The 21,000-nt window shown below is 40.5% G+C and overlaps 1 protein-coding gene across 4 annotated transcripts in view; it reads left to right on the forward strand.

Moving 5' to 3' along the window:
• Window positions 1–1,205: 1,205 nt before the first annotated feature.
• Window positions 1,206–21,000, forward strand: part of LOC132818086 (calpain-3-like) — a 115,990-nt gene continuing 96,195 nt past the window's right edge. For all 4 annotated transcript variants that reach the window (XM_060828751.1, XM_060828752.1, XM_060828753.1 and 1 more), the window contains exons 1-2: window positions 1,206–1,283; window positions 1,603–1,872. In XM_060828751.1, coding sequence (XP_060684734.1) covers window positions 1,627–1,872 — 246 coding nt within the window. In that variant the 5' untranslated portion in view covers window positions 1,206–1,283; window positions 1,603–1,626. The remainder of the gene's footprint in view (window positions 1,284–1,602; window positions 1,873–21,000) is intronic.

The following is a 21,000-nucleotide window of genomic DNA, read 5'->3' on the forward strand; positions in this document are numbered from 1 at the left end:
CTTCCCATACTGAACTGGCAGGGATCCCCACCAATTCTGCTACCAGTGGGTGAGATCCTCTATCCACCCTGGCCAGACTGAGTGATTGAATGTGGGAGTGACTGAGAGACAATGAGACTGTGGAGAATGGGCGAACAACAATAAAGGAGTAAATTACTGTGATTCTAAAAGTGATGAGATACTGAGAGAAGGCAGGAATGAGTAAATGATTCTGTGGAAGTGACTGAGAATATGAGTAGCGATTGAAGACATGAGTGAGTGAAATTGCAATTATGTGAGATTGAGAGTAAGGTAACATGAGAATAATAGTGTGATGATAGGAGAATAAGTTACTCAATGAAAATGAGAGACACTAAGTGAAAATCTGAGTCAGTGAATAAAATAAGTCAGAGTGGCAATCGATGATAAAGTGTAAACGTGTGCCTGACATGCCTCAGTGAGTGACACTATGTGAGATTCCACTGAACTAACAGATCTTGGCAGCTGATTTGAACTTCTGCATTCATTCTTATACCCACCTGATTCCTATTTCTACCCATTACACACATCCTCCAAGCCCAACCTACTCATTCCAGTCCCCCTGTCTAATCCCCTGCCCACTTGACTAACCTATTCAATCTCTCCTCACTCATCCCGCTCACCCTTTGACAGCTATCTCAATCCCCTGTCACCACCAATATCATACTCTTCCACCCTTCCACCCCGTGCTGAATGGGCTCACCCTCAGGCACTCCTTTCACCCCTTTTATCCACCACTCACCCCTTTAACCTTTGACCCCTCATCTATTCCACCCAACCTCTTATCCACTGCACTCATCCATCACCCATTATTCTCATAACTGTATTGCTCACCCTACTACCTCCCCATTCATGCTCATACCCTTTTTTCCACTGCACTTATCCTCTCATTCATCCCACTATTAAGCTCAATTACTGAGTAAAATGAAAAGGTTCCTAACTGATCCTTGCTTAAAAGAAATGTTGTGCAGTTGCCAGTTACTGTTATATTGTAACCACAACACATTCATGAGAAAGAAGGAAGGTTATTAAAAACAGGTAAAAAATGATAAATGAATACTGAGTATGTGTCTGAGTATTTGTGTCCCTGTGTAAGGAGCCTGCAGAAACAAATACAGTGGCCACAAGCTACAGCCTGTCTAAGACTATTTTTAGTGTTTGATCTTGTTGGTTTCACTTCTGCATTGAGACTAGAACAGCCAGGAAGGCTGAGAGAGAATGACCCGGGGAGAGAGCCAAGGCCGATTCTGGAAAGTTCAACAGAGGTATTGTTCTACGATGATTGTTTGGTTTTTATTTCAATGTGGAAAACTGTGAAGAAGGCTTATTTTGATTATACAAAACAGCATTGAACCTTGTGAGGAATCTGGAAGTTCCTGTGCCACGCAAAGGTGTTATTTGGTGGAGCAGTCTATCCAAACGATTTCTGCCTTTTACCTCAAAGAAACTGATTGAAATGTTTTGCTTATGTGTATAAGCTGTAAAAGGAACCTGTTTCCCTGTTCTATGAAATCAAATAGTTTCCTTCCTGTGTCTGCAGCCTGTGTATTTTTCTCTTATTAATAGATCTCTTTTTTACTGCAGTTTTGAAACAGTGTGATTGTTACCATGCCTCATGTCATCAATTCACCACCAGTCCAGAGTCAATCCAAAATGTTTGGCAAAGCTGCTTTGTATCCTATCATCAACCGTAACAAGTGCATTAAATGTGACAAGAGTGAAGTCTTTCAGCAGTTGAAGGACGAGTGCCTGAGAAAAGGTGTCTTGTTTGAAGATGACGACTTCCCTGCTAACGAGTCCTCACTTTTTTACTCTGTGGCTGTCCCTTTCAAGCTGGAGTGGAAAAGACCCCCAGTGAGTGACATACTGTTTATTATATAGTAGCTCAGGCTGTGGGTTGCGTTTAGACTGGCTGATTGTTGTGTGATGGAGATTTGGGATGCATGCTATTTGTGTATGTTTACGACTGAGATCGATAGGTTGTTGATCAAGTAGGGAATCGAGAGATATGGGGAATGTGTGGGAAAGTGGATGTGAGGAATATTGGATCAGCCAGTGGAACAGTCTCCTGTTCCTATTTCTTATGATCTTTCCTTGTACTGGTTTGCAATATTTCCCTGGTCTATTACTCCTGTTCTCTTTTTTCATTCATTTTAATGTATTTGGATGATTTGCAGTATGATTGCTGTGAAATTTTGTGCTGGCTTGTTACAAACATACAAATTAGGAGTAGGGGTTGGCCATTTGAGCCTGCTTTGCCATTCAATAAGGTCATGTCTGATCGGGTTTCATGGATCGGGTAAATAGGCAAAATCTTTTCCCTGGGGTTGGGGAGTCTAGAACTGCAGGGCATAGATTTAGGGTGAGAGGAGAAAGATATAAAAGAGACCTACGGGGCAACTTTTTCACATGGAAGGTGGTCCGTGTATGGAATGAGCTGCCAGAGGAATTGATGGAGGCTGGTACAATTGCAACATTTAAGAGGCATTTGGATGGGTATATGAATAGGAAGGGTTTGGAGGGATATGGGCTGGGTGCTGGCACATGGGACTAGACTGGGTTGGGATATCTGGTCGGCATGGACGGGTTGGACCGAAGGGTCTGTTTCCATGCTGTACATTTCTATGACTATGATTGTGGCCTCAACTCAACATTTCTACAACACCTGATTACTACTAACTCCCCTGTTAATGAAGGATGTCTCTAGCTTTACCTGAAAAATATTCAATGGACCCTACTTTGACTGTTCTCTGGGAAAGAGAGTTCTGAAGATGTACTTTCCTTTCAGAGAAAAAAAATCTTCATCTCATCTTAAATTGGAAATCTAGTGTCCCCTAGTTATAGCCTCTCCCACAGGGGAAATATTCTTTCAGCATCTAACCTGTCAAGCTCTGTCAGAATCTTAAATGTCTCAAAGTGATCACCATGCAACCTTGTAAGCTTGGCAGTCAGCTACATTATGGTTCCACATTTTAACACCTATCTGTTTTTATGGTCAGACTGTGTGGCTCGATATCGAGTCCCTGCTAGTGACTGACTCATAATTGATATGCTACAGGACTGATTCTCTCTGGCAACAGGCCACATTGACTGGTTTGTTGGTAGGAGGGAACAATGCTGTTTCAAGGGATTACAGTCAGGAAGAGAGCACCAGCTTCAGGTAGTGATTGGGAGCAGGGAAAGCTAGGGAAGTTCCTTGAGTAGCTTGGTTGGAATACTCATTCACTTCCTGGCCACCAAGAACGCTAAAAAGATTGCTTACTTTGGGCAGCTGGAAACTTCTGCCTTGGCTCAGTGGCTGAAAATCCCACTACACAGGCCTTTGATGTAAAATTTAAGTACTGTACATCAAATAGGTCCCTGCTTGCCTTTTCTGGGAGCCCAGTCTATACCTGAACTCTGTGCTTTAAACATGAAAAGGACCCTATTTAAAAATAGGGTTAGGGTGTGAAATTTTAATCCCTCCATTAAGGTGGCACAGTGGCTCAGTGGCTAGCACTGCTGCTTCATGGTGTCAGGAACCTCGGTTTGATTCTATCCTTGGGTGACTGACTGTGTGGAATTTGCACATTCTCCCTGTGTCTGTGTGAGTTTCCATTGGGTGCTCCAGTTTCCTCCCACAGTCCCAAGATATATAGGTTAGGTGGATTGGCCATGCTAAATTGTCCTGAAGTGTTCAGGGATGTACAGGCTAGGTGGGTTAGCCTTGGGAAATGCAGGGTTTTTGGGTATGGGGCTGGATCTTTATGCACTGATCTTCAGAGGGTCAGTGTGGATTTGATGGGTCGAATGGCCTGCTTTCACACCATAGGGAATCTATGAAATATTCTCCCACTTGTTAGGATTCAGAAAGCAGCAGCTAAAATTGATCAATTTGTGTTGTTGATAAATTGTAGTCAAGATCACAAAAATCAACTTCTTATCAGTTGATGGATTCCCATTGAAATGGGAAGAAACACTCCCCAGTAGTTTATTGTCATTCAGTCCTTAAAAACAGCATGTTTTTGTCTTTGTTGTGTGATTGATCGTCACCACTGCTCATCATGTTGTGTCAGTTCTCTGGAGTATTGGTTCCGTTTCATAGATTTATTGCCACCATGCTCCTTTTAGCTTAATTTAGTGTGGTAGGAGGAAACCACTTGGTGGTCTAATGAGGAGAGACTCTCATATTAAAAACAGTATGTAGTTTATAGCTTGATTTCAAACAGGTTACATTGATATAAATACATTGTTACTAAGACTATCAAGACCCCCCCCCCCATGATCGGTCTGTCTCCTTTGAGATTCAGAGCTATTTTGCTATCCCACACCATATTGCATCATTCTTATGGCAATTCTTAATACATTCCTCAATGAATCCTTTCAGATCCTATGCCCAAGATGTTTTCCATCTATGCTATTTATAAAAACACATAGAATTACATTATTAGTACACCAACTGCTCTAAAGTCTCTGACTACAAATTTATCTCTGCCATTTATCTCTCAGCCCTCTTGGGCCCCCCACATTCCTGATGAAGAGTTTGTGCTCGAAATGCTGACTCTCCTGCTCCTGGGATGCTGCCTGACCGGCTGTGCTTGTCCAACACCACATTTTTTGACTCTGATCTCCAGCATCTGCAGTCTTCACTTTCTCCCTACAAATTCAGACAGTTTGGTTGTTTCACTACTCTGCCAGAACATGCTCTCATTTGGATTAGAGGATTTGGGGGCCTTTGGCTTGAAAGCTGTTGACCTTGGTTCTGCTGTTGACAGTGTGTGATCTGTAAAGTCCCTTTAAATGAGAACCTTGCTCCTGGATTTCGTTTGTGGAGCATGTCCTGCTGAGGCAGGCAACTGCTTCATTCCATCATTTGCAGAACCTCTTGAATTTCCTTTGTGGAAGAGAGTTCCCACATTGAAGCATGCTCTTTTCTGGCTATATCATGGATGCTTGGACTAGGCAACTTTTGTTTTCGAGGTATCCTGGATTTCTAGGTCAGTTCATTTTTCTTTGACAGTGTTTTGAACCTCTAAACCAGATACTTATATCTCGATAGTATCCTAGACCTCTGTGCCAGGTGATTTCTCTTTGACCCTATCCAGAGTCTGTGTGCTCTGGTCAACTCACCTCAGTGGTGGTTTTCATGGAGTTACTTGCAGCCCATCTTCACCTATGCAAGCAAATCTGTGCTGAAATATGTTGACAATGTACCTTAACCTTGTTGATTAGGTGGAAACTTTTAGTTGTCCTAGGCGATTGCAATGTTAGTGAACCAACATCTTCACTTCCTCAGTCATACTACTTGAGAGTTGTTGCTTACTTGTCTTGATGACTATCACTCATACTGTTGATTCCTCTTTCAAAGATGAAGAAGTGAAATGTTCCTTCGCAGCATCTGATATCAAATTCGACCCCATCTTCGACCCAGGCTGAGCAAATCCATAAAAAGATTCGTCAATGAGCTGAAGTGGGTTGCACTGCTGATTATCTTTCTCTTCTTTGCATCTCCTCACAAACTCTGATGACTCTTGCCACAAATTCCCACGTTGATAGGCGTGTAAAGCATTTCTACCAACTCTATAAAGTTCTACCATGAGATCAGGAATTCCTATGAAATCTACTACCATTTGACCTTTGATCAGTTGTTGGATGACTGTCTGCTCAATAGTAACTCTTTCTTTGATCCTTGGTTACATAACAGGTTTTTCCTTGAACAATGGTAGTAGGACTGTCGACATTTTGAATGGCTTTGGCATAGCTAGCTGTTTCTCTGCCAGTTCTCTGTTAACTGTAACAAGTTTAACTCCTTTTGCTGTTTCAATAAGATTGAGATCAAGACATGTTTAGGGGTGATAATTCTTGATTGTAAAGTACGTATGCTTTCTCTACTGTCTGACATACCTCATGCTGCAGAGCTGCTTATTGTATATCTTTAATCTTGAGAGTTACACCTCTGGACCATTTAGTTTCATTGTTTGCACTTTCCTCACTCATGATGCATTATCTGATAATATGCTGACACTCACTCCTGTAATCCATCTTAAAATTAGTGAGATACTGTTTGATACAAATAACTTCTTATCGAAACGCTTGACTTAGGTTGCCTAGTTTCACGAGGAGAACCTTTGGTTTTTCTTCTACTTGTCCTACATTATCAACATCTTAGTGTGAGTACCTAATTGAGTTGCTATTCTGACCTTTGTCATAGACAGTATATCTGTACATCTTCTACCAGTGACCTATTATTTTAGAGATTGGACATTCCTCTTTAATAGCTATGCAGTGCTTGTACCTGTGAGGTTTCTTGTACCACAGTGCCCATATAGACTCTCAGTATCTGCTGTCTGGCTTACTCCCTCTATGAATGTCTCACACATGTCTTTAGGGGTTTTATACAAATTATTTCCCATATGTGTTACATTGGTATCATCAACGTTGTTACTCGTCATGAAACTTAGATGTTAGGCCCACTTCCTTTGCGATTCAGAGCTGACTTCCCACTCACGTCCATGTAATCTTTTGTGTTGCCCTCCTCAGCATTAACACTTTAAGAGCTAACATCTCAACCAATATTTTTGAATGTTAGTGTGGAAATAAGAATATAATGACAAAAACATTCAGTTAATCCAAGATGGTGTGTAAAGCCAGCTCAGATTGTTTTTGCTGAGAAAATACTCCAATTGAACTATTCACTGTTTTGGTATTTATGTACTGAGAGTAGATTGCTGTGATACAATTGGGTAAATTTATAAGCTACTTTTTTGTGCACATGAAGAACAGTTATTGTTCAATTGTAATAAAATATGATAAATTATGTTTTATTTATAATTCAGTCCATATTAAGTTTATTCATAATTTTCTATGCACATTTGTATTGTCAGGTGTCATGGAGTGGTGAAGCTGAAGGGCTTGTTTTGGCCATGTGGAGGATGCCAGAACACTCAATGACCAGCAGAATTCTGAATAAGGCTTTAACTACTTTAAATTATACTGGCTTGTTGCCCTCTACAAATACATTTCCCTTACCCATTAATTCCATTGGGCAGTGCAGCACCTATCCCTGTAACTGCCAGTCCCATCCCCATCAGACATTGAATCCAACTTCTTTTCTGAAGTAGTTTCAACCTTAGTTGCTGTTTGTGGGAGTCTGATCCACACGCTCAGTACTCTATACTTTGGATAGTTATACTCTGCCCTGTTGCATGTTTGGAGGAAGGGAGAACATTTAGTCAGACAGGGTGGCAGTTGGGTGATGGGAGGTGGGGTGGGGCATTAGGGGTTGCTCCCTCTCACATTCTCACTTTCATCCCATTTATGTCTCTGGCCTATGGACAGCATTTTCACCCTGACCCTAAATGAGGCCTTCAAATGTACGATTAATTCTTATGGTGGCACTATTGAGCAGAAAAGTTGGCAGCTTCTGATTACTCGTTGCTCATGACAGGTGAAACCACCTCCTCCCACTTATAACCAACACCCTGATAGTGTGAAAGCTGCACTAATGTCCATTTAACCAACTGATTGGTTCATAACACAGCCTTCCATCCATCAGTCAAGGCACCCATGGCATCCAGAAATTTCCCCCTTGAGTTATTTTAAGCCTGTGTTTTCCATCCTGTACTTAAAATGTGAGGCTGCACAAGCTGATGGAGTGATGAGTTGGCGCAGAATCCATGCGATGTTATTAGGTATCTCACTTCCTCATTCACTGAACCACCATGCATCAATCAATGTCTGGATCCGTTTTAGGCTACCTTAGAAACCTAGTTTACCTATAATCAGCACTAACTCATTTATTTTCTTATTCTTTTGTGGGATGTGGGTATGGCTTGCTGAGTCTTTTAAGAGGGCAGGTAAGAGTTGACCATGTTGCTTGGGTCTGGAGTCATATGCAGTCTAGACCAAGTAAGAACAGCAGATTTCTTTCTGTAAAGATTCTGAGTAAACCAGATGGATTTTTTTACAACAATTGATGATCTACCATGGTTATCATTATGAGACCAATATTCAGATGGTAAATGCACTTCGCATTGTACCATGAAGTTTGAAAAGGAGGACAGTAAAGTGAAAAATGACATTCCTAACATGAATCATAAGCACAATAGCCATTCTGTGTTTGACAAAGGGGGCCTTATAGTATATTAGGGACACAAAATTAAATCGCTTGTCTTTCAGTGAGGGCAAAAACCTGACCTTTGGCCAGTAACGGAACATGGAATGTTTTTGTCATCAAACAGCCAAGTCAGCCTCTTAACTTCCTTTTTCTGAATATTTCTGCTTACATTGTTTTAAAGGATTCAATGGTCCAAGTTCAGTTCTGAATCTGATTACATGATAATATTTGCAGAGAAGAATTGCTGACCCTCCCAAAAAAAACTCCCATCCCCTGCACTCCAGTCAATGTACCTAGACCGTTCAGAATGTAAATGATCCGTAAAAAGAGAAATTAGAAATAATCAATAACCTCGCTAACCATTATGTTGTATTTACAACCACAAAAATAGGACATTGAGTTGGAGATTATTTTGCAATTCCCTCAGTTGTTTATTCTGATTGATTTCATTTATAGGTTTGGAATAAAATTAGAAAGTGTTGGAGTATCTCTGCCGACCTGGCACCATCTTTGGAGAGGGAGACAAAGTGACAAATATTCTCCTGTACAGATGCTTGTTATTCCAGTGTTCTTGGGAGTTGTACATGGGGATCCTGTGAGAATGTGGCACAATGAAGAGTTGAAAAAGCCAGGCAACATAGTGTACTTCAAAGAATTGCCCAAGAGATTGAATTTTCCGCTGGCAATGCCAATAAGATTCCTCCAGAAATCTTAATTCACAGTCTAACGCTTGAGTAAATATTAAATGGACCCCATCCCTACCTCACACCCCAACTACACCAAATCTGGACCACATAGACACCCCAGACGGTTAGCTGACTGCCACCTGCTTGACCCAACCAACCATTCCCCTCCTATCACCAGACTCAAAACCCCCAGGCTGGAACCCATCACCCTCACCCCCAAACCAGCTCATTTTTCTTTCACTGACCCTGATACCGCATCACTTACCTGCTCCCTTTTGTCACCTTGCATCTTTTACTCCTACCCATCTGGCATCCTACCCTCCCAGAACCCAACATCACACTTACCTTATGTATATACAATTTGAATGCATTTGTCAAAATGGCCTTCAGGACCATTACATTTCAGAATGCGGCAGCTAACTGCTTTGAAAATGTGGCACACTTTGTATTCCTCTGAAAGTTCATACTACAACAGAACTGGCAGACTTGAAAATATTACTTCACATTTCTGAGGGAGACCTAAACAGAATCTTCTTTCAGAAATGCAGAGCTCACTTCTTTTGAAAGAAAAAGCACCAGAATGGCAATCTGCACAAGACTTCCACTCCCTGGGTTAGTTATTTCAAAGTTAACATTTTGAGTCTGACATGACTTTTCTTCCGAACAGGAAGAAGAAGAATCATAACGGACTCAAAACATTAACTCTGGTCCTTTGTCCACAGCTGTTGCCGGATCTGCCAAGTTTCTCCACCGTTTTCTGATTTTAATTCAGCATTGGCAATGTTTTTAATGTAAGTTTTTCTTTCTCATTTCCCAAAGTGTAAGTTTTCCTGGAAGTGTGCCATTCTTCACAGCTGAGTTCAAGCAGCTAGTGCCAGGAGGATACTCAGCTGTGGAAGTATTAACAGCTGAGTCTAATTCTGTCCATTGTCAACACGCACACACTAACCCCAATAAAATTTCCGTTAGAACTGCTGCATTAAAGGGGGCATGCCTTCTTGTTCTTGAGCACAATGGAGAGTGGAAAAAGCCAGGCATCATTTGTGCCATTTCCAGTTCTACTAATGAAAGAGAGACAATAATAATAACTTAAAATGTGTGCTGTCATTGGTGGCATTACATTGAATGTTAATGACATGGCTTTAAGGTTTTTGCATATCCTTTCAGCTTTAGTTTCACCAGCCGGTCTGAGAAATGGAACTCACATCTCCCTGCCATAATCCAAAATGTACCTTTGACTGCCCAGTTTCAGTTTGAATGATAATGATCTGGGGATGATAACAGTCAATTTACTGTACATAGAAGATAGGCAGAAAAAGATAGACTGATCTAATTAGCCTACCCCAAACATATCCCATGTAACGGCTTGTTTTAGCTAGTGCAGGAGATCATTGTGATTCTCATTATAGTTACAAGTCATTGACTGTTGCAAAAGGTGATCATAATCTAGCTTTCACTTGGTGGAGATAATCTAAATTCCACATGGCACCATGTTTGTTCATTACTCTTTAGAGAAAATAAACTGAGAAGTACAGTATAAACACAGGGTACAATGTCCAGACAACAACTAATTATTTGGTAGCTTAAGATTTTGACAGTGAAATTTATCAATCTACCATATTTCCTGGTTATGAAAAATAGTAACAATGGAACTAAATAAGTTCATTTTTGTAGCTGTTGAAGTCATTAAATCATCATTTAAACTATTCAAGTCATTGCTCTGACTTCTAAAATATAGATAACTTTGGTTAAAAATTGAGATTTATTTGGTAATTTTTGAGACTTCTTTTCTAAATTTAGGTTGCGTTATGGAGGTCATGTGACCTGTTCTGCTGTCTTCCTAAACATAGTTCAGATGGTTTTGAATCAAGCAAAGACTTAGATTCTTTTTACCAAAAAGAAGACGTATTTACACTAGGAGACAACGGGCCTTCTCCTTTATAGTTGTCACAGAAAGCACTGTCCACAGAAAAAGTAGGGAAAAGTCCACAGTTGGTTCTGGTTTCTTTTGGGTTACTTCCTTTCTGCTTTCCTAGTTGGATAACTTTGAATTCCTGAAATAACTTTCACGGTCAGGTTTGACAAGCAATTCTTCCAATCTTATCTTTGTACAAAATATTTGTTAGATCTCAGCTGGAGTATTGTTAACAGTTGTGGGAACAAAATTATACGAAGGATGTGAATGGAAAAAGTGCAGAAGCAAATTACTAGACTGGTTCCAGAAATGAGTCATGTCAATTGAGGTGGTACGGTGGTTAACACATGCCTCACAACACCAGGGACCCGGGATCGATTCCTCCTTCAGGTGTAGAGTTTGCACATTCCCCTGTGTCCGTGTGGGTTTCCTCTGGGTGTTTCGGTTTCCTCTCACAGTCCAAAAAATGTGCAGGTTGGGTAGTTGGCTGTGCTAAATTGCTCAGAATGTCCATGGATATGCAGGCGAGGTGGATTAGTCATTGAAAATGTGTGGTTTTGGGGATAGGGAGGGAGAGCCTTGGTTTGCTCTTCAGAATGTCAGTGTGGACTTGATGGGCTGAATGGCCTGCTTCCACACTATGTGGAGTCTATAAATTAAAAGGGTAGACTGAAGAAGTTGGAACAGTTCTCCTTGGAAAGATGAAATCTAAAAGGAGATCTGATAGAGGTTTCCAAAATCATGAGCGGACTGGATAGGATAGGGAGAAATTGTTCCTGCTCATAAAATGAACAAGAAGAAGAGGACATAAATTTAAAGTGATCTGCAAAAGAAGCAAAGATAATGTGAAAAAAATTCTCTTCTTATTCATGAATAGTTAAGGAATGCACTGCCTGGATGTGTGGTGGAAGCAGTTTCAATTAAGACATTCAGGAGGACATTGGATGATTATTATTGGGTGAAAATATTGTGCAACCTTATGGGGAGGAAGCAGGAGATTTGCCTGAGGTAATGATATTTATTTAACCAGCCAGTGCAGGCACGATGGGCTGAATAGCCTTCTTCTACATCATAACAACTCCTATGATTCTGTGAAAGGGTGATAATGTTTAGTTTACAGTGTTTTATCATCAATTTTTACAAAAAAATTTACATGTAAGATTTTGGTGTGCCTTTTAGATAATAATTGGAAATTTGAATCTCTCTCTTAAAAATAATTGGTTTCAATGAAAGTGGTAACCATTGTTGCTTTCTCAGGCACAACCCACTTACCACTGGACAGTCAGCAAGACAGAAACCGAGAGAGCTCCCTTAAGCCTGTGAGAAAGGGAGGAGCTTATCCCACCAAGCTGTTAATCACTATTATGTGAGCAAATAGTTCCCAATTGTCTATCCAGCTATTCAAATAGAAAGGAATTTTGTTTTACTACTCAAGCATTTGAAAAGTGTTCCTCTTACAATGGCCTGAAATATTTGAGATTGTATTCAATGATCCCTAATTTGAATAGCTTATTAATACTCTAAATCTTTTTAGTAAAGGCCCTGGTTGCCGATAGAGAGAAAATTTTGAATTGAACCTGACAGAAGTATTAGAAGTTGTACAATCCCATAAAAACGACACAGGCGTTATTCTATGTTGTGTCACTGATAGATTAGGAAAATGACAGGTGCACTGAACTGCAAGAACTGGAGCTGGCCAATGACTGACATATCTTTCAGGATTCTTGTGAGAAAAGAATGAGACCCCACGTCCAGCTGTCACAAGATCTAATACTTGTGACTGCACTTCACTTTTCTTCAGTACTGTAAGGTAAGAGCATCCTGGTTGTCATTTCTAAAGTCTCTGAAAGATCACCACTATATCTCAACAAGCCTTTTGAGAGTATAAGTTTAGAGATGATTGCTCTCTTGTACCTTGAGAGTTGCCTCACTTCATTTATGAATGTTTTAAATTCTCAAGAGCAACTAGGGATGGACAAGAAATACTGATCTATTTATTGACATTCACATTCGAAGAATTAATTAAAAAAAAGACACAGAGAATTTGGTATGTGTCATACTGTTGTGGATACTAGTGTTCTACTGTACTTTGAATGAAATGGTAGTGCTGGAATAGGGAACATGATTTTACAGGTTTTCTAGTGCATCACCTCAGTGGCCATTGCCAATATTGCTTTAACTGTGTTTTAAAATTTCTGATATACTTGTAATGTTTAAGCTCAGAATTTCCTCTTGAAGCCATCATCCTCTGTAACCAGGATGATTGCTACAGTGGTGTGAGGTTGTTCCCAAGTTCTATTCCAGTATGTGGTTTATTGTCAGTCCATTTAAGCAGTCATCAAATAGATCACCTCACTTAGGCTGGAAACTGCAGAAACACTTTTGGAATTTGAGAGAACAAAAAACAATACAGCACAGGAGCAGCCCTTCGGCCCACCAAACCTGCACCAATTTTCCCCGAAACCTTCCCCCACTCTCACTTTGAAACTGTGCTCTCTTGTAGTTGACCTGTCCACCCTGGGGAAAAAGCCTCTGATTATCCACCCTATCTATGCTCTCGTAATTTTGTAGGCCTCTATCAGGTTATTTCTCAGCCTCTGTCTTTCCAGTGAAAACAATTCGAGTTTATCCAACCTCTCTTCATAATTAAAACCCTCCAGACCAGGTAACATACTGGTAAACCTTCTCTGAGCTCTCTCCAATGCATCCATCTGATACTGTAGTGACCAGAACACCATGCAATATTCCAAATGTGGCCGAACTAAAGTTTTATTCACCTATAACATAGCTTACCAACTTCTTTATTCGATGTCCCAGCCGATGAAGGCAAGCATGCTGTATACCTTCTTGACCACCTTATCCACCTGTGTTGCCACTTTCAGGGATCTGTGGACCTGTACACCCAGGTCCCTCTGTACATTAATGCTCCAAAGGGTTCTGCCATTTTTTTGTATAAAACGCACCTGAATTTGATCTTCCAAAATGCATCAATTTGCATTTGTTTGGATTAAACTCCACGTGCCATTTCACTGCCCAAATCTGCAATCTATATCCTGCTGTGTTCTTTGACAGTCTTCCTCACTATCTGCAACTCTGCCAATTTTGGTGTCGTCTGCAAACGTAATAATCAGACCAAAGTTGAATATTTCCAAGAAAGCGGGAAAACAAGTTGGCATTGAGAATTTGGAATGTGACATTTGTAGGCTGCGTCCTCTATTAACATTACAAATTTTAGGTCTGACTGTGCATACCATTTTGCACTTTGTTTCATTAGTCACTGTCCTTAAATGATCTGAGAATCATTCTTTTGTGGAAGTTGATTCACTCTTTATATTGATGAATTGGGGGAGGGGATTATGCATCTCAATTTGCTGACATTACAAAAATTGGTGAGAGAGAGAACATTGTGATGAGGACATAAGGAATGAATAAGGGGATATTGTCAGGAGGCAAAAACATGGCAGATAGAGCTCAGTGTAGGAAGGTGTGAGCTCAAAACCATTGTTTGGGACCCCGGCCAATGAAAGTGAACTCAATTTAAGTACCTTTCTTTTATTCTTCTTCCACCTCAAAATGGTGCTGGATTGTGGTGACAGAATCACTGTATCTCCCTAGATGTATATGACAATAAATAAGTCATTCATTCAGGAATAATCAAAAGGCATATTGTTACTTAATTGAAGAGAGATTTAAAAGAAATTACAGCACAGAGGGGTCTGGGTGTTTTTATGCAAGAAATACAAAAAGTTAGCATGTAGGTCAGGAAGTAAGTAAGAAAGCAAATGGAATGTTAGAATAGAGTAGCCTTTATTATCATGTGGACTCGAATGAGTGCAGTGAAAAGTTTGTAATGTTGCTTCTCAATGCCACCTTAGGTACAAGGTACCCAGGTACAGATACTTTAAGTATCGTCACAGAATTGGAATAGTAAAAAGAGAATTAGCGTGGGAATACAGAGTTTAAAAGTCCAGAATGAGAATAAAGTGTCTTTAAAGTACTCATATTATGGTCCTTTCCAACATGAGTCTGTGCCCGCTGGACTTCAGAACACAAGGCCATGCTGCCTCCACGCACTGGCCTCCAGCCAGGACTCAATCTGCTGCCACTCTGAGCTCTGGCCTGGGACTCAGCCAAAGCTTGCTGTGCTCCACTCGGGGCTCACTTTGCTCCCCACTTCAGGACTCAGGCTGTGCTCACTGTCCTGCTGCTCTGGGCTCCGGCAGCAACTCATCTCCCTTCCATTCTCCAGTTAGGGTAGTTTAAAACGTTGGGGAGTGGGGGAGAATACTGCTGCAAAGAGGGTAAAAAATGAAAGGAAAGGGAAAAGGAACTGGTGAGCAGAGGAGCTCTGACAGGAGTTGTCTCACTCTGCTGCCGTTTTGAACATTATTGGCCTTTGTTGCTCGGTTTTTGGAGTTTAAAAGTAGGGAAGTCTTGTTGCAACTACACAGAGTATTTGTGAGGCTGCATCTGGAATACTGTGTATGATTTTTGTCCGTGTATTTACGAAAAGACAGTAGCAATGGAGGTAGTTCAGAGGAGATTCATCAGGCTGATACATGGGATAAAGAGGTATTGGGAATGCTGAACAGGTTAAGGACATTACTCATTACAATTTAGAAGAATTAAGGGGATCTTATTTAAATATACAAGATTTGGAGAGAGTTTTGTTATATTGCAGTATGCTCTCAGACTTAAGCAAAGAACCTAGACCATGTGTACTACTGTTATTTCAACTACTACAACACCTCTACAGCTGTAATTGCTAATGAGGCCAACAATGGGAGCCTTCATACTGGAACACCACATGTCGTTGTATTATTTGACCATCTTAAAGGTAAACTACCTGCCTGGTCTGAAACCAAGCATTAATACTACACATACATATTGCATCATTCTCGCAGACACTTACTTTATGACTGCTTCTACCTTTTTTTCCAGTTTTCTTCTTTTAAAGCACAACGTTACTGTTCATTGTCAGACAATCTATCTCCATCCCCTGCTGAACAGAATTCAAAAACTTCACTTGGTAATGATGCCTCCTAATGAGTAGAAATTTTGCAGCAGCAATGAGTGTGAATGATAACTGGAAAGTCAAACTTTGTTTTCATTGTCTCCAATGCGCTGGGTCAGGCAATTCCTCCGCATATTGATGCACACCAGTCCAGCTGTCCTTTGAATGTAATGCTTCAGAGGCTAAGTTTGTTCCATAATAACACTTTTAAAGTGAATAACACCAAAGTAATTTATGGTAGTTAAAATATAACAGTGTAGCGTATGAATTACTGAAAGACTAACAACCATGTTTCCAAAATATTTTAGAATTATACTTTGGCATGGACCAGGGAAGTTTAAAGTACAAGAAATTAGTTTTACCTTTTTGAGTCAAGCACGTTTAATTGAGTAATGAGCTGTGTAATTAGCATGCTTCTATCAGTGTAAGATGGTGAAATGCAGCTACAGAACTTCACTGAGATTAAATGATATAATGTGCATATAATTGAAGTTTTTTCTCCATTTGATTTTTCACTGCATAGCCCAGGCGTGACTTAGGGACTCAGCCTTGCCCAGTGTTTCATTACCTCTTGGCATTATAAACTAAATACCGAGGAAAAACTTGTGGAAAGCACTCAGATGCAACAGTAGCTGAATGACCCTTAAAGGGACCACCAACTATCAACATGACCTACCCCAGCACATTGTCTTGAGGCAAACACATAAAGCAGTGGGTAACAGTTGACCCATAGCTGGAATCTGGTTCGAGGACACTAGGCATGTCAGTAAAGTAGTAAGGCTATACTTTACATCTGTGAGGGGCAATGTTTCTTTGAAATAATCTTCAATGTCTCCATAAGGAGGAACTACAGGATGTCTTAGTTATGCAGAAGCTAGCTGGGCCAGCATTTATTGCCTATTCTTAGTTGCTGTTGGGAACGTTGTGGTGAGCTGCCTTCTTGAATTGCAGCATTTTCTGGTGACTGTTTACCATGATGCAGCTCGAAGTAAAGTCTATGATTATATGATAGCAAGCATTCGGACAATGTGCCTTCTCAACACAATTGATTGATCATTACCAGTGCCTTGGTACTAGTGGAGTTGGCCTGAGAAAGTACACCGACTTTGTAGCATCTATCCTGCCAGTAGTTTTGGAGGATTTTGCAGAGGTGTCCCTGGTAATTTCTCTGTAGGAACTTGAGGTGTCTGATATCCACTGTCCATGCCAAGTACAGGTGGACTGTTTGCCTTGTAGTATAGTGTTGGATTTGAGGTCTCTTATCAAATATTCTATTCAAATGATTGAAGGCTGCAGGGACACATAGGAGACAATATTCAGTTTCATCAGAATATTTCCCCTGCTGAGAATAGACTGGCCACTAAGGATAATGAAATAATTAATAGTGACATTGAGCAGGACTTCATTCCTGATGAAGAGCTTATGCTCGAGATGTCGCCTCTTGTTCCTCAGATGCTGCCTGACCAGCTGTGCTTTTCCAGCATTCCATTTTTTGACTCTGATCTCCAGCATCTGCAGTCCTCACTTTCCCCTTATTTGAAGGCATCAAGTCATTTCTTGTAGCCCTAATCTCTGGTGGAAACAAGCCTGTCCAATGTTTCCTCATGAGAAAACCAACTTTCAACTGAATAAACCTTCTCTGAACTGCCTCAAATGCTTTTCACATCGATTCTTAAATAAGGAGCTGGATACAGTATTGGAGATACATTCTTGCAATTAAATATAGCCTGTTTTCTTAGCACAAGTGTTAAGTGTTGCAAAGTAAATCAATGAGATCAGAGAGAGAAACTCTCTACAGGAATTGAGAAATGTATGGAGTAGAATTATGGAGGAGAAATACTGCACCACTTGAGGTCATAACAGCCCAGCCAGGCCCATAAGATCATGATTCAATGGACTTGCATCTCAATTATATTAAAATCACACACACAGCCTGTTGAATGCAGCTTTAAATGTGAATGCCATTTGCTGAGGTAGACAGGGCCTCTTTCAGCTCTTTGGACACAGAAAAAAGATGCTTATCTCTATTTTTCTTCCTATTCTTCACTAACATTATCAACACAACCCTTCTGGCTGTTGTAACTCAGCAGTTCCTCAGTGTGTTTTATTTGTTATTTCTCTATTGTACCTCGGCCAATGGCCTGAGGGACATTGTCTTTTGTACTAGATTCTGCAGGTGTGACGTTGTTTGAAACCCATCCAATCAGGAATGAGCAGCCTGGATTTATGCCAGGAGTTTGTGTCCTCTGAAGGTATTGTAACGTACCAGCTGATATCATTTGCTGCTGAGTGTGGTAGTTGCTGCCTCAATAGCTCTCTGTCTGCTCATAGAGATCCAAGTAAACACCTTTTGCTAGAAACCATGCCATACGCACCATCCGGGCACTTTTGTGACCGCCTAGTACGTGAAAGACAGAGACGGGAAGGGGAAGGGTCGATTCACAAACCCATCAAATTTAATGAGCAGAACTTTGTAACTCTAAAGCAAGATTGCCTGCAGAAAAATATTTTGTTTGAAGATGATACATTTCCAGCCTCGGTGGAGTCCCTCGGGTACAAAGAACTGGGACAAAAGTCCACAAAAGTGAAGAACATACTGTGGAAACGACCAAAGGTAGGGATCCATGCAAATGTACTTTCTAGTGTATGTAGCCTGCCTGATAGGATTTGTGAGGTGGAGTCCCTAAAATTATTGTGAGAGTGTGTCGGTGCTCTGTGATGGGTGATTGGGTGTTACAGTATGTGAAGTCCAGCATGCACGATGATGGATAAGTGAGGGTGAGAGAGCTTGCATTTACTATAATTGAAGAGCAGTCTGAGAATTCATGCAAGTGGGAGCATTCACACTGTAGGTAAAGGGAAATCTGTATTTTGTGATAGGAGGCTGAAAGCGTGAGTACTATAAATATCCGTGCACCGTGATAGGGGAGTAAGGCTGGGAGTGCTAGAGATACTGTAAGTGAATGGCAGGCAGTGCTGTGATGGGGTGCAAATACTCAGTTATTGTAAGTGAAAGACAGTCTGTGTAGTACAGTCTCACATTCTATACAAGTGGGACCACTCACTGTTCCTCCTGTGTAATGTAATGGTTCTGAAGGGTTATTGTTAGTATGGTGGTTGTACCCATGCCACGCAGTTCACATATAAACTGTGGTTGGAATCAAGGAGTTCCAGACTCATTTTCAGAGGAGAAAAAAGCTGAAAATGTGTTGCTGGAAAAGATCAGAGTTGAAGATCAGAGCTCCAGCATCTGCAGTCCACACTTTCATTTTCAGAGGAGACAGATGTATCTGTGACAGCACCCTAGCATCCTGTAATCATGCCAAACTAGATGGGGTTGTACTCATTGTTGATGTGCAACACACCTTGTTATCTAAGAACAGTGTCTCTTCTGAGTATATTTTATGGCGGTGTAATCGCCACCATTAACCACCATTAATCACTTCATAGGCTCGAAACTGCACAAACACAAATGGGGATTGTTGGCAGCAAATGACCATTACCCAATATCATATACTAATAATGGTGGCAAATCACACAAGATATCCGACATGATCATCTGGGAAATATAATTTTTGGATAAAAGCAAAATGCTGCAGATGCTGAAGAAGAATCATTACTCTGAAAAGCTTTACTGTGTCTCTCTCCAAAGATGCTGTTGGATTTCCTGAGCACCTCTAGCACTTCATGTTTTAATATCACAACTTTTAAGAAAACTTAGTTCACTGGATGTGAATGCTTCTGTAAAGGCCAGCATATTTTTTTGTGCATCCTTAATTGGACTAGGGAAGAGGCAATGAACTATCTTTTTGAACTGTTACGTTGGCTGTAAGGGAGTTCTGAGTTTGGGTGCCACAATATGGATGGAATGGCAGTACTTTTCCAGGTCAGATAACTTGCAGGAACTTGGAGCTCATGGCTTAACTTGTTTAACAAGCACTGAAAACAGCACCAATATGGTCATCAATGGACCAGAAAAATAAGTGAGGGAGGTTGTCCATGTAGAACTGGAACAAGGAATGTTCAACATATCCTACAAGGAGGTAGACATAGCTGCTTTAAACAATGTTCCCTAGTTCTAGTAACTCACCCCTTTTCATGTCCAGCCTGCCAAAATCATTCAGGATGTCCACACTTCAAATCAATCCATCCCTCACTGTTCAAAACCTTGGTGGAAACAAGCCCCTTACATGGCACACCTATGTGTAGCACTGTTTAGTGAAGGAAATGATTGTCAGGTTCATTTTAAATACAGCCCAGAGAAGATAGTGATGTTGGTGTCAAGGAAGAAAGACTGTGAATCTGTTAGCTGAACATTTGTAATACAGAAAATGTTAGAACTTATTATTATTAGCAGGGCACTTAAGAAAATTCAAGGTAATGATACAGAGTGAAATGAAAGGGAAATCATGTTTAATCAATTTATTGGAGTTCTTTGAAGAAGGAACATGTGAATAAAGGAAACCAATATTGCAGTTAGATTTCCAGAAGGCATTTGATAAGGCATCACACCAATTTTATTCCAAACTAAAGACTCATGAAGTAGAGGGGTAATATTTTGGCATAGCTTGACTGAAGAAGACATGGATTTGGCTAATTAGCAGGAAACTATATTTTTCTGTTTGGCAAGATGTAATGATTGGTGTGCCATGGGGATCAGTGCTGGGACCTCAACATTGTACAATTTATTAAAATTGCTTGGAGGAAGGGACTTAATGTATAGTTACTAAATTTGTTGATGATGCAAAGTTAAGTCAGTCATGAAGAAGATGAAAGGAGGCTACAAAGGTATGTAGCTAAATTGAGTGAGTGGACAGCAATCTGGAATATGCAGTAAGAGTGTGAAAATGTGAAATTGTCGACTTTGGCAGGAAGAATAAAACAGCAGTATATTGTGAAAGATTGCAGAGCTCTAAGATACAGAGGGGTCTGGGTGTCAAAGTGAAAGAATCACTAAAGGATACTGTACAAGTATAGTAAGAAATTAGGAAAGCTAATAGAATGCTGTTATTTATTGCAAGGGCCATTGAATGTCTTTGTTCAGCTTCAGCCATATAAGATGAGACCACATACTGTGTGAATGGTATTGGTCTCCTTATTTAAGGAAGAATGTAAATCCATTGGAAGCAGCTCAGAGATGTTTCGCGAGACTAGTACCCTAAATGGACGGGTTGTCTTTGGGGAAAACATTGGACAGGCTAGCTTTGTGAGCACTGGAGTTTAGAAGAGTGAGAGGAAACTTGATTGAAACTTGGAAAATCATGAGGGGTCT

Source organism: Hemiscyllium ocellatum, chromosome 8, assembly GCF_020745735.1.
Source record: "Hemiscyllium ocellatum isolate sHemOce1 chromosome 8, sHemOce1.pat.X.cur, whole genome shotgun sequence".
In the NCBI taxonomy this organism is placed as follows: domain Eukaryota; kingdom Metazoa; phylum Chordata; class Chondrichthyes; order Orectolobiformes; family Hemiscylliidae; genus Hemiscyllium; species Hemiscyllium ocellatum.